At 39.8% G+C, this 15113-nt stretch overlaps 1 protein-coding gene and 1 pseudogene across 1 annotated transcript in view; both read left to right on the top strand.

Moving 5' to 3' along the window:
- The window catches only part of Rab2a (RAB2A, member RAS oncogene family), a 90773-nt gene that overhangs the window by 31134 nt on the left and 44526 nt on the right, over positions 1-15113 (top strand). Inside the window, exons 2-3 of the mRNA XM_008837592.2 lie at positions 4360-4431; positions 14036-14103. Coding sequence (XP_008835814.1) covers positions 4360-4431; positions 14036-14103 — 140 coding nt within the window. The remainder of the gene's footprint in view (positions 1-4359; positions 4432-14035; positions 14104-15113) is intronic.
- LOC115071140 lies at positions 20-173 on the top strand (annotated as a pseudogene).

Below are 15113 nucleotides of genomic sequence, written 5' to 3'. Positions count from 1 at the left end.
AAAAAAAAAACCTAAAGTGATACCTGGCAGAGGAGATATCATGATCCAGAAGGTGATTTTCTCAGGGTGAGGCTCATCCATTTCACTTGGGATGTGCTGACCCCTGCATCTCCCCAAATGTGGGAAATGCAACTGCCTAATTTGTGATAATAGGCAACTATGTTGAGGCCCTCCACTGGATTTAAGCAGTTAAAAAAAATTAACTAGGTTGTCGACTTTTCTTCAATTTTTCTGTTCCTATTTAGAAAAATAACAAGGAACAGGCAAAAAATAGATACCTAGGCCTGAGACTGAAGTGCTCAGTGGTAGATGTGATTAGACCCTGGGTTACCAAAGGGATTCCTCTTGAAAGTTTTGTAAAGGTCTAGTGAAATCCTGGCTTTTCACCTTCTTCATTTTAAAAAGAAAAGGTTCTGAATTGTGTCAATATTTACTCAAATCATTCTTCTTTTTAAATCTGTGGTTAGAAACAAACATGTGCTTTGTCTTGGTCTTTTTTTTCCTTTGTTCTTTTCTTCTGTGGCTTTGAATACCAACCCATGCTGACAAACCTCAAAGTTGTATCTTCATTCCAAACACCCTTTTGCCCTCAGCTTTATACTTGGATGTCTAATTGACTAGAGCCCCGAAGATTGAGGGAAGAGAGCTTGGAATTCATGAAGATATTTCAGAAAAAAGTTGATAAAAGTAATGATAAAAGGAGAAATTTAAGATGATTCTGAGTTTCCTCATTAGGGTGATCCATTGGGAAACAATTCTGAAGAGCTATGGCTTAGTTCCATGGTAGAGTGACTGGCAAAAAAAGGCCCTCGATTCCATTCCCAGCACCATAGAAACAAACAACCTAGGGAAGCAAGTATGGAGATTAGGTAATACCAGAGAAACTAAATTACACTCTTTTGCCCTGGGTTGAGTGGGCAGTGTTCATTCTTAGGATAGTAGGCAGGAAAATGAAAAATCAAATTTGAGTTTCAGGCCATATAGAACTGTTTAACAGGTTCTTGAAAAGAGTTGGAATAAAGGTAGTATCTAGGCTAGAGACATGGATTTGGTAATTACTTAATGATGTATAGAAATAGTTTTGTTGAAGGCTGGTTCATTTGGTTAAATGTTGTTGTGTAAGTATGAGAACCTGAGTTTGGATCCCTAGCACCCAAGTTAAAAAGGCAGACATGTATGTGTCTGTGACCTCAGTGCTGGAGGCAATTCATTGACTACCTAGCCAAATGGATGAACTCCAGGTTCAGTTAAAGACCATCTCAAGAAACAAGGTGGAGAGCTCTTTCAGAAGACATTGACATTGGCCTCTGGCCTCCACACACACATTCTCACCAGGTACACGTGCACCCATGTGCACTTGTATAAACTTGGACACATAACACAAAAAAGAGATAAGATTTTGGTTTTGTTCTGTTTTTTTATTTGGTTGGTTGGTTGGTTAGTTGGGTGTTTGTTTTAAAGACAGCCCTAGCTGGCCTAAAACTCAGAGGTTTATAGGCATGCACTACCACACTGTGTTGTAGAAGTAGATTAAAGTTATGGAACTAGATTGGTCTTGGATTTAAATTTTTAAAATAATAACCCTAAAATCAGGCATGGTTTTGTGTACTTGGGAGATAGAGGCAGGAGGAGCCAAGAGACCATCCTCAGCTATATAGAAATTCAAGGCCAACCTAGGATACAAGAGATCCTGAGTTTAAAAAAATGTAACTGAAGGTAGAACGGTGGGGATAACCCTTGTCTTTCAGAGTTCCTTGGGAGGAAGAAAAGCAGTTGTCACAGAATAAATACATCGGGGACATGGTTACAGCTTGACAAAGCCAGAGGAGGTTATTCTCAAGGAGATTGCAGACCAGCAAATTTCCTAGGTTTGGATATGGACCCAAATAGATCCTGTTTGTGGGGCAAATAAGATGAAGTGGAAGAGGGGAAGTCTGGTTATTTGATTTGGCAATTTGGAAAAGCATTGGTGAGTATGAGCCAGACACCCAGAATTTTGAAAACAAGTTTACCTAGAATTAAAATAGTAAAAGACAACTATGAATTGCAAAGAGTTAAAAATCTGCTAAGTTTGACTTTTAGCCTTCTGCAACATAAAAGAAAGGAAACTCTGAGATCACATTATTTGAAGTTGCAGTTTCTTTTCAACAAATAAAACCAGCCGTACAAAAAAACGGTCTATATATTTGTAGCTAGGGAAACCTGGAAAATACTCTCATGAAACTTCCATATATTCTGTACATGGAAAAATAACTTGCATAATTATCTGAAGAAAGACTGTAGAGTCATGAAAGTGAGGAGCCAAAAAGTAAGCATCTTTGTGCACGTTAGTGGTGTAGTCATGAGCTGCCCTCCAAAGTCTAAGTGTGCTAACCAGAACTTAGGCTGAGAAAGATCAGCTATTAAGTTAGTGGTGCCTGCTCTGTACATTGGGAAGAAGTTCTCAGGCTCTTCTGTCACTTAAACCATTTCTAAACTCTCCGATGATTATTTTTTTCTTTTCCTATTTTTTTAAAGACAGGGTTCTTACTGTATTGAGGTTAGCCTCAAATTAAAAAATCTTCCTATCTCACCCTCCTAGTGCTGGTTTTAGATGTGAGCCATCACATCTGACTCTCCAGGTTTTTTGGGGTTTTTTTGTTGTTTTTCCCAGCTAAAATCTTAAATCATTCATAAGAAAATTTTGAGCAAATAAAGTATTTCCTAAGATAGATTATATATTTACAAGAGATCTTGAGTTTGTTACTGAATACTAAAAACAGTCATTCAGTAAAATTATGACAATAAACACCAAAGATGAAGACATTTATAACCCCTTTTCTCATTGGGTTCATAATCTAGAAGACATTAAACAGCCTAAGTATCAGTTATTCAGAAAAACTCTTAAGTGGGAAATGAGGTTGGAGGGGAATATTGCTCAGTCGTCTAGCATATATGAGTCTGGGTTTGATCCCCAGCACCTGAAAAATACACTCTACATTCTTAGTCTTACTTTAGAGGGCTGGTACAATGACTCAGCAGGTAAAGATACTTGCCACCAAGCCTGATGAACTGAGGTCAGTCACTGGGATCCACATGAAGAAGAGAACCAACTCCCACAAGTTGTCCACTAACCTCCACGTTTTCCTGTGTGTCTGTGGGTGAGCACACACACACATTGAATGAATGAATGAATGAATGAATGAGGAACTGGAAAGATGGCTCAGTAGTTGAGAGCACTTGCTGCTCTTGCGGAGGACCCAAGTTTGGTTCCCAGCACCCATATCAAGCTCACAACAGCTTGTAACTACAGTTCTGTGAGTTTTGACACCCACTTCTTACCTGCACAGGCATCTGCACACACATGAACTCACTCGGGCACACATAAAATAAATAAGTAGATTTAAAAAAAAAAACATATAATTTCATTTTTAAATTGTTCATAGTGTTTGGAGAAGTACTGGGTGCTACCTAGCAGAATTAGTCATGTGTAAGGTTGAGGAAATGTTTCTTAGGAAACCTGAAAATAAAGAGGAAGGAGGTATAGTGTTCCATACCTAGATCCCTTAGAGGGCAAGTAGCGTGAATATAGACATTTTTCCTTTGAATTTAAGAATGTAGAATTTATTCATGACCTAATGAGGTCAGTTTTAGTAGAGTGAAATGCAATTCAGATTACAGTTGCTTATGAAACATGTTAGCAAGAAAACAAAGCAAGCAACTTTTCCCAGAAATGTAGATCCAGAGCACTTACTCTTGGCACATCCGTTTGTTTTTTTACAGGGAAATGTGACAAACTAAACTACAAAAGAGCCCCGAGAATTGGAGTTACAGTCAGGGGTTAGCCACTATGTGAGTTCTAGGAACCAAACCCAAATCCTCTACATGAGCAGCCAGTGTTCTTAACTGCTGAGCCATGGTTCCAGCCCCCAGAATTAGTACTCTTTAAATGTTTTCACTGTTAATACCAAGAAATGAAGTGTTAGGTGTGGTAGTGCAGTCCCAGCACTGGGGAGGCTAAAGCAGGTGGATCACCAAGAATTTAAGGTCAACCTGAGCTGTAGCTCATTAAATTCAAAATTAACCTAGGTTACGGAGTTGACACTGTCTTGAAAAACCAAAGAAATACGGGACAGTGCATGAAAGCTTTCTGATGGTTCTCTGGTATGGCTGCTGAGACCTGGTTACTAATCTAGGAGTCTAAATGGGTAAGAAAGGGCAAAAGGGTTATTTTAAGAATGTGAGCACTACAGACAGTGATTGATTTTTCAGAACACCAAAGCCCACTGCCACCCTTACATGCTTTTCTGTACAGTGATTCTTAATTTCCATGATTTTTTTCTCTTACTCTTTATTCATTTTTTTTTTTTTTATTTCCAGGTGTTGGTAAGTCGTGCTTATTGCTACAGTTTACAGACAAGAGGTTTCAGCCAGTGCATGACCTCACAATTGGTAAGTTTTATAAAAGAAAAAAAGATAAGTTTTGAACAGCTTCAATGTAGTATGCTAGAATATCCATTTATTAAATAGTGACTGTGTTTGGTTTGGAGCAGAATTTAGTCTCCATTACTTTTTAGATATGTATGTATAGTGAAAATAAATGTTAGCCAATTTTTCATAAGTGTAAGTTGTATATGTAGAATGTAAGGTATTAATAGTTAAGATTTCAGTTATGTTCTATGATGAATCATACTATTAAGAGACAGTATGGCATCCTGAAGCTTGCTGGAAATTGAAGTCTCTGTCAGTAACCATCTGGGCAGGCTGCTTCCCCTCCATATCTCAGCTTCTATCCATACAGTGAGAACAACAGTACCAATCCCACAGTTACTGTGAGAAGTGAGAGAAAAAGCTTAAAGCACTGGAACAGCGCCTGCAGCATGGCAAGTACTGCAGACTTCCCTATAATTACCAACAAAGAGAAACCACCATCAGCCAACTATGGAAACTAAATAAGATAGTCACTAGTAACAAATTCAGTCTGCCTTAGCTGTTATTATCTTAGATAGTATTACTATTGCTATGTAAGTAATAGTAATACTATTACTGATGTTTATCAGCGTGCAATGATATTTAAAAATTAATGGGGCCGGGTGTGGTGGCACACACCTTTAATTCCAGCACTCAGGAGGCAGAGGCAGGCAGATCTCTAAAGGCCAGCCTGGTCTACATAGTGAGTTCCAGGACAGCTGGGGCTACAGGGAGACCCTGTCTCAAAAAGACCAAAAAAAAAAAAAAAAAAAAAAAAAAAATTAATGGAAAAAACTAAAAATTTTAGGTAGTCACAGTTTATTGGAATATTATTTATCATAAAACCTCACATGGTGGCCTGTCTGCAATCAAAGTACTTGGGAGGCAGAGGCAGGAGGATCACTACAAGTTCAAGGCCAACCTGGTTGTCACAGTGAGTTCTAGGCCAGCCAGGCTCACATCGTAGCCAGACCTCTCTAAAAAATTTTTTAAATAAATTGTGTGTGTGTGTATCCATCCTAATGGATAAGGAATTTGGCTGAATTTTTTTTTTTATGTTGCAGCCTGCCAAACAACAAGTGTGAGGGGGGAGGGTAATTGGAATTCTCATTATTTTGCTAAATGAAACTCAGTCACTAACTGTTTATTTCGGGCTGGGAGGTGTGATTGTTTGTTCCATTTTTTTAAATATTTTATTTATTATTTTTATTTTATGTGTATGAGTATTATGCTTGCAGGTAGGTAAGTGCACCCGTGTCATGCAGTGTCCACGGAGAACAGAAGAGGCTGTCAGATCCCCTGGAACTGGAGTTATGGACAGTTGTTAGCTGCCATGTGGGTGCTGGGATTTGAACCCAGGTCTTCTGCAAGAACAGTCAGTGTTCTTAACCACTGAGCCATCTCTCCAGCCCTGTTTGTTCCATTATTGTTTGTTGTTTTTTGCTTGTTTGCTTTTTGAGCTAGGTCTCACTATGTTGCCTACTATGTTGACTGAAAACTCTGTGTAGTCCAGGCTGGCCTTGAATTTGTAATCCTTCTGCCTCTACTTCCTGAGTGCTAGGATTATACCCAGTCTCTTAATTTTGTTGATTTTATTAATTTATCATTTATAGAATGTTGAATGTTACATCTTTTATTTTTAAAATAGTAAATCAAAGATAGCACTTTTGAATAAGATTTTAACCTATAGCTGTTTCAACCATATCACCATATCTCATGTACTTTGGATATATTGGACTCTTTTATTAACAACTAAAGTTGAGCCAGATGTGCTACAGCATGCCTGTAATCCCAGCACTTGGGTCATAAAAACAGGAAGATCTAGGACTTCAAGGCCAGCCTTAGCTGCATAGAGTTTGAGGCTAGCCCAGGTGGCATGAGACCCTGTCTTAAAAAAACAAAACCAAAGGAGGAGTGGCAAGATGAGTTAAATAAACAAAGGATATATGAAAAACCTTTGTGGAAACCCACTACTTTGATAAGCTATTTTTTTTTTTCTTTTTTTTTCAAAACTGGAGCTTGAACATTGGTACCCTGTATGGGTACCTAATGCTTCCCTCAGAAGTCATAGGTGATTAAATGAAAATTTCAGTGCCAAGCATAGGATACCTCCCTATGAGTCATTAATCAGACCTTAGTACTTAAGACATGGTGCACTTCATTTGTGGGACTTAAAGAAATCAAAGTGGAACTGACCTAAAAACTTCTTCCCTGCTGACTGGCTTTCATGGTACTAGAAGATGCTGTGCAGTCCTGGGGGAGAAAAGGCATCAATGTTGTTTGTTACCCAGCAGTGAACACTGCATGCTATAATACTGACCTGCTGGACAAGATATGACCACTGGTACAATAGTGGTGTGACTATTACCAACTTTCTGATTGGACGTGACACCTGCTCCACAGGGAGAATTCATGACTAGTACTATAAACTTAGTCAAAAGTCCATAGCTATAGGAAGGTCATAGGCCCAAAGGGGGAACCTATTTCTGTTGTCTTGCTAAATGGACATGTTGTCAAATTGCCTTCTAAATATTTATATTTATGCATGTAAATTAGTCTGTCCTCAACCTTGGCCAGAGAAGTTTCTCTGCAGTGGGCAGCAATTAATGCAGAGACTCATAACTGGTCAAAGTGCTGAGACTATTGAGTGCTCAGCTCTAAATGGGCTATCCATTTCAACCCTCCTCCAAGACTTTGGTGAAAGAGTGGATAGAGAGAATGTAAGAGCTGGAAGATGGGGAGGACTGCTGGGAAACCGTATCTTTAACATGACCCATTCACTCATGAATTCAGTGCAGCTATGATAACCTGCACAAGATCAAGCCAACAAATTTGGTCAGCATTCCAACGGGCAGCACTAATTGGACTCAGTGGTTTGTAAAAAAAAATAAGGAGAGGGCATATGGGGAAGGGGGGGCATATTGGGGAATGGGAGGGGAAGTTTGTGTGGTTACGGGCAAGATGCATTGCTTACATATATGGAAATTATCAAAGAATAAAAGATACTCTTTTTTGAAAAATCTTTTCTTTGCTTAATAGATTTGGAATCTTGGTAGCCAATTTTAGGAATGAGTAAGTCCTAGACAACTAGCCAAACTCTTGTTTTTAAATATAAAGTAGTAATTTAAAATGTATTTTCTTTTCATTGTATCTTACTCATAAATTTCTAAGTTGTTGCAGCCACATCGAGAGAATGGACCTGTGTCTGCTGTCAGAAATTGGCATCTGCTATTCTTGGGAGAAGAGATAGAGGAGTAGTCTAAAGAAAGTTGTTCAAGGCCAGGCGTGGTGACGCACGCCTTTAATCCCAGCACTCAGGAGGCAGAGCCAGGTGGATCTCTGTGAGTTCAAGGCCAGATGGTGCTACAGGGAGATCCTCTCTCAAAAAGACCAAAAAAAAAAAAAAAAGAAAGTTGTTCAAAAATGAATTATATAACAGGCCACCTGCCCAAAAAAATTTGTACCAAGAAAAGCCAGGACTGCATGGATTCCCAAAAATTTAAGGGAGATATTAACTCTTCATACAATCTTACCAGAAATAGAAAAGAAATACTTGTACACTTGTCCCATGGGGCCAGTACTGCTCTGATACCAAACCAAAGACATCACAAAAAAGCCACAGTCCATTAACAGTATCACTCATTATGAACACAGATCCATAAATCCGTCACAGGACAGCAAGTTGAATCCAGTAGTAAATAAGAATTATTACAGACCTTCAGCAACTTGGTCTGTCCTAGGAATGCAAGGTTAGCATAACATACAGAAATAAATGCAGCAATCTATGTGACTAGCAACTAAAATCACACAATCATATTAATATTTAGGTTGGTGCAAAAGCAATTGTGGTTTTTGCAGCACTGAAATTTGCTGTATGAGGAGACTAGAGAGATGGCTCCGCAGATAGAAATAACTCTAAAGGACTGAGAACACACCAAGTATGATTTCTGAACACAGCAGGAACCAGGTTCAGTTCCCAGCAACCACACAACACAGCAGCTAACAACCACTCATAACTCCAGTTCCAAGTGAACTGATATCCTCTTCTGGCCTCTGTGGGCACTGCATGCATGGGGGAACAAACTCACACAAAGACAGAACACTCATATACAAAATAAAAGTAAGTCGAGCATGGTGGCACATGTCTTTAATCCCAGCACCCAGAAGGCAAAGTCAGGCAGATCTCTGTTAGACTGAGGCCAGCCTGTTCTACATAAGTGAGTTCCAGGACAGCTGGGGTTACAGGGAGATCCTTTCTCAAAAAAACCAAAAAAAAAAAAAAAAGAAAGTTGTTCAAAAAGTAATTCATATAGCTGCCAACTGGCTTAACTCTTGGTTGTCTGGTGGCAATTGGGAAATCCAAGGCTAAAAGGAAAGAGAAGTCAGGAGTCTTTTTCTACTTCACTTTAGCCTGGACTGACTGTTCTCCATTACTCCAGCTCCTGCCCCATGCATGGCAGGCCCACTGGTTGTGTGGCTCCTGAGTTCTGCTAACCGTAGTCCCTCCCTGTGTTCTCTAGTCATGAGATGCTAGCAGCTTCCTGCTATGGCTAATCTCTAGACTGAGTCCCCATCTTTTCTTGAGTTTCTTAGCTCTTTCTTTGTTGTACTCATGACTTAAATACTTCAGTGAGGATTCTGTTTCTTTGGATAGGATCCTGACTGATACATCTTCCTTCTTCCTATCTGATTTTAACAAGTTGGGGGTTTTTCCCCCATTTTTAATTTGTTTTTTATTCTTTGATAGCTTTATACATGTATGTAATAAATTTTAGTCCCTTTCAACTGTGTCTTATCCCCCTCCTCCTGTTGAAAACCTTCTTCCCAACAGGTACCCCCTACTTCATATCTTTTTTATTGTGTGACCACTTGATTTAAATAGGGTTGCTTAGTAAGGAGGGTAGAAGTTATTTACTGGCACCCAGGTAACTTATCAGTGGCTACACCACTGAAGAAAGTAATACACCTTCTCCCAGCCACCATGGACTGTCAGTAGTGCTCCGGGGAGGGGTGGGGCCTCCTGAGTCCTTCCCCTTCTGTGGTGAAATATTGCTGGGCCCAATCTTGTAGCCATAGCTCTAGAGGGTTCATAAGTGCCTTGGTTGTGTCACGTCCAGAAGGCACTGTGTCAAAGCAGTCCTCTCCAATTTTTGGCTCTTGCAATCTTTCCTGCCCCCACTTCTACAGTGTTCCCTGAGGCTTGTATGGGGCTGTGATACAGATGTCCCACTTAGGGCCAATCACTCTGCAATCACTTATTCTATGCATTTTGACCAGTTGTGAGTCTCTGTCCATCGAAACAAGGAAGCTTTTCTGATGAGGGGTGGCTGGGAGCGGCACAGTGCTATGGCTATAAAAATAAGTGTTTAGAGGCAGTGTGGATCAATGTTCTTTTAGTAAAACAGTAGTATGTTCTCTCTTAGGGCCTGTGACCTCCTCAGCCATGGGTTCTTGGCCAGATTTATAGTACCAGGCATGAGTTCCCTCCTGTGGAGTGGGCCTTAAATGCAATCTGAAAGCAGTTGATTACCCACAAAACATTCTTGCCACTATTGCAACAATGGGTGTATCTTGCCAGGCCAGTTGTTTTTGTAGCTCTCAGGGTTCATAGCTGGGTAAAAGTATTGATGACTCTCCCCAGCATTCACCCCCTCCTCCAGCCTATAGCACCAGAAAGTTAGCCAGCAGGGAGGAAGCTTCTGAGTAAATTCCAACTTGATTTCTTCATGTCCCATGACCAAAGTATGTGGTGTCTTTAGCAATAGAGGTTACCATTGGTGGGCAGCTGTGAGCAATGACAATAGCCTGTATTGTTTGGGGAGCTTCTGGGACCCCCATCCCAGCCAGTATCTCATAAGGAAATATCCATACCTGGCACTGAGATTTTTCACATTTGATTTTTAAGTAAGCAGATCTACCTAACTCAGTTTAAGCAAAAGGAGACTTTATTATTTTAAGTGTTTATGTCCCACAGAAACTGAGGTCAGCTTGGAAGTCAAGCTTAAAGCTTTTGAGAAGGAAATGCAGAATTCTGCCTCTCCACCTCACATTCTTCCCTCATGCTGGCTTCATTTTTCTCTGCCTATTAGCCAATGTTTTTTATTTCTGTGTCTCCATGGTGGGAAGTAGTCCTTATGAACAGCTCCAAAGTGATACCACATTCAGGATATTAGCTTTCTTAAACTCAAATCTAAGTTCTATGAGAAAGAACATTCACTGCCTCAATTTGGTTCAGATCGTTATTAACCTTTGTTTTGTCAGCTCAGACCATGGGCCCAGAGTTATTTTGTCTGTCTTACCAAATCAATAGTGGTGGATGGTAATTTAGATGAATAGTTTTCCTAGTAATTAACTAACTACCCTACCTAGTTTTCATGTTTTTAATTTATCTCTATTGCAGTGGTCAGTTCTGTACTCTGTAAACCACAGACTCCCAAAATCATGTTTGCTCTCAGTTCACCTTCTCTCTTTCTCTCCTAACATGTAAAGATAGTATGTCCCATCAGGGATTAGCTGCTTGTGCCCCCCTGAATAACAAGTGTTTTTTTATTCCTCAGACCTCCTCACTGGATGCTACTGGCTTGACATTGATGCTTATTTGTTATTTTTTAAACAATTGTCTGTACCCCTAACTAGCTCCCAGTTATAAGAAATAAAATTAGTATACTGTATTAGTTAGTTTTCTGTTGCTGTGATAAAATACCCTGACCAAAATAACTTATAAAAGGAAGAGTTTATTTGGGCTTTTGGTTCCAGAGGGATAAGAGTTCATCATGGTGGGAGAAGCATGGCAAGAGGCAGCTGGAGCAGGAAGCAGAGAGAGCAGACTGCAAGTGGGACTAGGCTTTGAACTCTCAAAGCCTGCCCCAAATGATATGCTTCCTCCCGCAAAGCCAAGAGTCCTTAGGATTCCATGGCCACCACAAACAGCACTACCATCTGGGGACCATATACCCAGTGTTCAAATATTGAACCTGTGGGGTCACTTCTCATGCAAACCACCACATATGCCTTTGCTTATAAGAAATTCTTATTGACAGAAAAGGTGGGTGGGGAAATGCTGCAGCCAAAGTAGATGAACTGAGCCTCTGTGATGCCTAGCACCAACTTAGTTGGTAAAAAATGAGCAGGTCGTGCTTTAAAACGTCTTCATTTACAATCAGGATGAATGTAACTTGTTCCAACTTTTACCTGTTGTATATTCAGGGAAACTATATCCAGTGGATTGGAATATTTGCTAAGATAGTATTTTTACTCTGTTGCACACTTGCCTTTACTGAGGAGTAGATGGTGACAAATTTAAGCTTAGATCTTGACTAAGAAAGTATTAAATGATAGAGGACTGGAGAGGTGGTTCAGCAGTGAGAGCATATACTGTACAATTGTGAAGATCAGAGTTCTGATCCTAACACCTGCGTCAGGCATGCTACAAACATCTGAAACTACAGGACTGAGAAATCTGATACCTTTTTTTAAAGTATTAAATGATAGAAAAGAGGAAAAGTATCTTGAAAAGGTTAGGGAAAACTGTCAGGTATTATTTATCCTTGTCTCAGTGAGAATTGTTAGATAAACCAAAGCAGCCATTTACAAATATCCTCATAGACACAATTCTATTGAAAATCCATATGAAAGCCTGAACTAACAGCATTGATATAATATGGAAACTTATTAAAGAATCTCTGAATCATACCTGCATTTTAACAGGATCTTGGATGTCAAATAGACATCTCACGCTAAATACATCGATGTGTATTTCTCATCAGTGTACTAAAGAACCCATTTCTCTTTACCATGGCCTTTATTTTAGCTTACTGTTTTTGAAGTTTGTGGATCAGAAAAACAAAAGTTGGTTATTATCCTTCATGTATCATTTTTGTTGTTGTTTTAGTGAAGCCAAGTATTTTTTGTATGTTTAAGAACCATCTCCCTGAGATAGGCCTACTGTTCCTAAAGGAAGATGACTCATACATGGCCTTAGATGAGGTCTGCTGTTTTTATGCCAATAATTCAGGTATAATTGAGTTTTACTGGGTCTCTGGTAATATTCCTCCTAGACTTTACAGTGGGTCCTTGCCTCCTAAGTTGCCTAATGGGATAAATCAAGAGGTGCCTAAATGCCATCAAAATTAGGGTTCTAAGGACCCAATATGACCCTCAAAATCAAAACAAGTCAAAGATTTGACTTATGTCCCAGAGCCAGTGGGGAATATAATACCCCAAGCGCCTCTGTTTTATGTAAGTTTAACTGGTCAATCATCTGGTCATAGGACCACCCCTAGGAAGGCAGGTTATGCTAAATAGATGGGCAGAATACCTAGTGCATTAATGAGATAGTGACTTTTTCCTGCTTGTAATCCCACGGGGGGCGGGGGGAGACAACACGTCACTTCCTAGCTACAGCCATATAATCTATGAGTTGACCCTGCTTCCCTGAATTCTGACCTTCTACTCAGGCTCTAAACCTGCATGGCCTCAGGTCTTTCTTTCTTCCCACCATTCACCTCCTCAAGGCAGCTGCCAAGATCACCAGCTCACCTGCCCTGAGGATTTCTTTTTCTTTAAAATTCTAATAAAATTGTAAAAGCTTTAAAAAAAAAAATCTCTCTGGGGCCATTGAGATGACTCAGAAAGTGAAGACATTTGCTGCTAGGCGTGACAACATGAGTTGAATCCCCAGGACTCTCACATTGTGAAAGGAGAGAACCTGACTCCCCCAGGTTGTCCCCTGATCTCCATAAGTACCTTGTGGTACTCAAGCATCCACACACAGACATATACCTAAGGTCACATATACTTACACAAAAATAAGTGTAAAAACAAAATAAAACCATTTTGCTGTACTAAGGCTATTCGTCTCTTCCTTGAAGTGCTTTCATACTGTTGATGGGTGATGCTTTTGTGTATGTCTGTAACCAGAACTGATATGAAAAGGTACATTTGCCATAAATCTAATGATTTTATGTAGTACCATTTTATAGTTTTGCATTTTTTATTCTAGTAAATCCTTATCTCTTCTCTAGAGCTCTGATATTTCTGAGCCTGAGAAACATGAATATCACCATTGGTTTCTAGGTATTGACTGTACTCCAAGGATAGAATAGAATGTAGACTAAAAACCATATCAAGCTTTATATCATAGGAGGACAAGTTACCTTTCTGTCTCACCCTCCTGGTCACAGCTGAAGGAACTATAAGAGATGATAAAGTGGGTATCTTTTCTTTTTCTTCTTTTGTTTTTTGGAACAGGATCTCTTTTAGCCCAAGCTGGCATCAGGCTCACTATGTAGCTAAGGTTGGCCTTGAATTCCTGATCTTGCTGGGATTACAGGCATGACATCACTCCTGGCCAATATTGACTTTGATCTACACACTGATAAAACATTCTCTAGACAATAATAATTTGGTTTAAGAGATAGACTGCTTTCAAAGTACCTCTGGCTTACATTATATATTTTCTAAGGAGAGCACTATATTTGTTAAGGCTAATCTGTTTATCACATATCCTATAAATAAACATTCTCTGTTTTAATACTTGAATGTGGAATATTTCAGTTCATAATAAATCATTTTCTGTTCTATTCAGGTGTAGAGTTTGGTGCTCGAATGATAACAATTGATGGGAAACAAATAAAACTCCAGATATGGGATACAGTAAGTATAGAACAGTACATTGTTATAACATCAACAGAGTTGCTTTATAGAAGTTCCTTGTATGTGTGTTTTGTTTAATGATATTTTAGGTACTAAAATTCTGTAACCATGAAATTAATGTACTAAATAAGATTTGGGGTTTTTGTTTTGTTTTTTCAACTATTGATTTCATTGGATAGATGTGCCTTCAGGAACTGGGTATTGGTAGACACAGCTAAGTGAATGCTTGGACTATGTAGTCTAAAAAGAAATGCGGTAGAAAAAAAATTATATATAAATTTCTTTTTAAGTTTATATGTATATGGGTGTTCTAGTTTGCCTTCAATTGTGGTGACAAAATACTCTGACCCATATCAACTTGGGGAGGAAAGGGTTTATTTGGCTTACATCTCCAGGGTCACGGTTCATCACTGAGGGAGCCCAAGGTAGGAGCTCAGGGCAGGAACCTGGAGGCAGGAGCTGAAGCACAGGCCATGGAGGAACGCTGCTTATCGACTTGCTCTCCTCGGGCCCATACTCAGCCTGCTTTCTTATACAATACATATCAACCGGCCCAGGGGTGGCACCGCCCACAGTGGCCTGGGCCCTCCCACATCACTCAAAAATCAAGAAAATAGCCCACAGACATGGCCACAGGCCAGTCCAATGGAGGAAATTCCCCAATTGAGGCTCCCTCTACCAGGTGTATCAAGTTGACAGCTAAAGCTATCCAGTACAGTGGGTGAACCTGCATGAGTGTATGAGTACCACGTGTGTGCAGGAGCCCATAGAGGCCAGAAGAGGCCATCAAATTTTGGAGAACCAAACCTATGTCCTGTGCAGGTAACAGAATGTGCTCTTAAAGGCTGAGCCATCTCTCGAGCCTCAAGAAACTGCATCTATCCTGCTCTCTCTTAGAGTTCTCCAGTGAACTCTGTAAGTTTTTGTTTTTTCTGACCTCTTCAGTGAAGGTGCTACTTTTACTATTTCTTAAGGGTTTTCTCCATGAGCCTAAAGCACCTCTCCCCCCG

Source organism: Nannospalax galili, unplaced genomic scaffold, assembly GCF_000622305.1.
Source record: "Nannospalax galili isolate Female #2095 unplaced genomic scaffold, S.galili_v1.0 scaffold397, whole genome shotgun sequence".
NCBI classification, from domain to species: domain Eukaryota; kingdom Metazoa; phylum Chordata; class Mammalia; order Rodentia; family Spalacidae; genus Nannospalax; species Nannospalax galili.
Note: the sequence above shows the minus strand (reverse complement) of the source record. Positions and strands in the feature narration are given on the sequence as shown.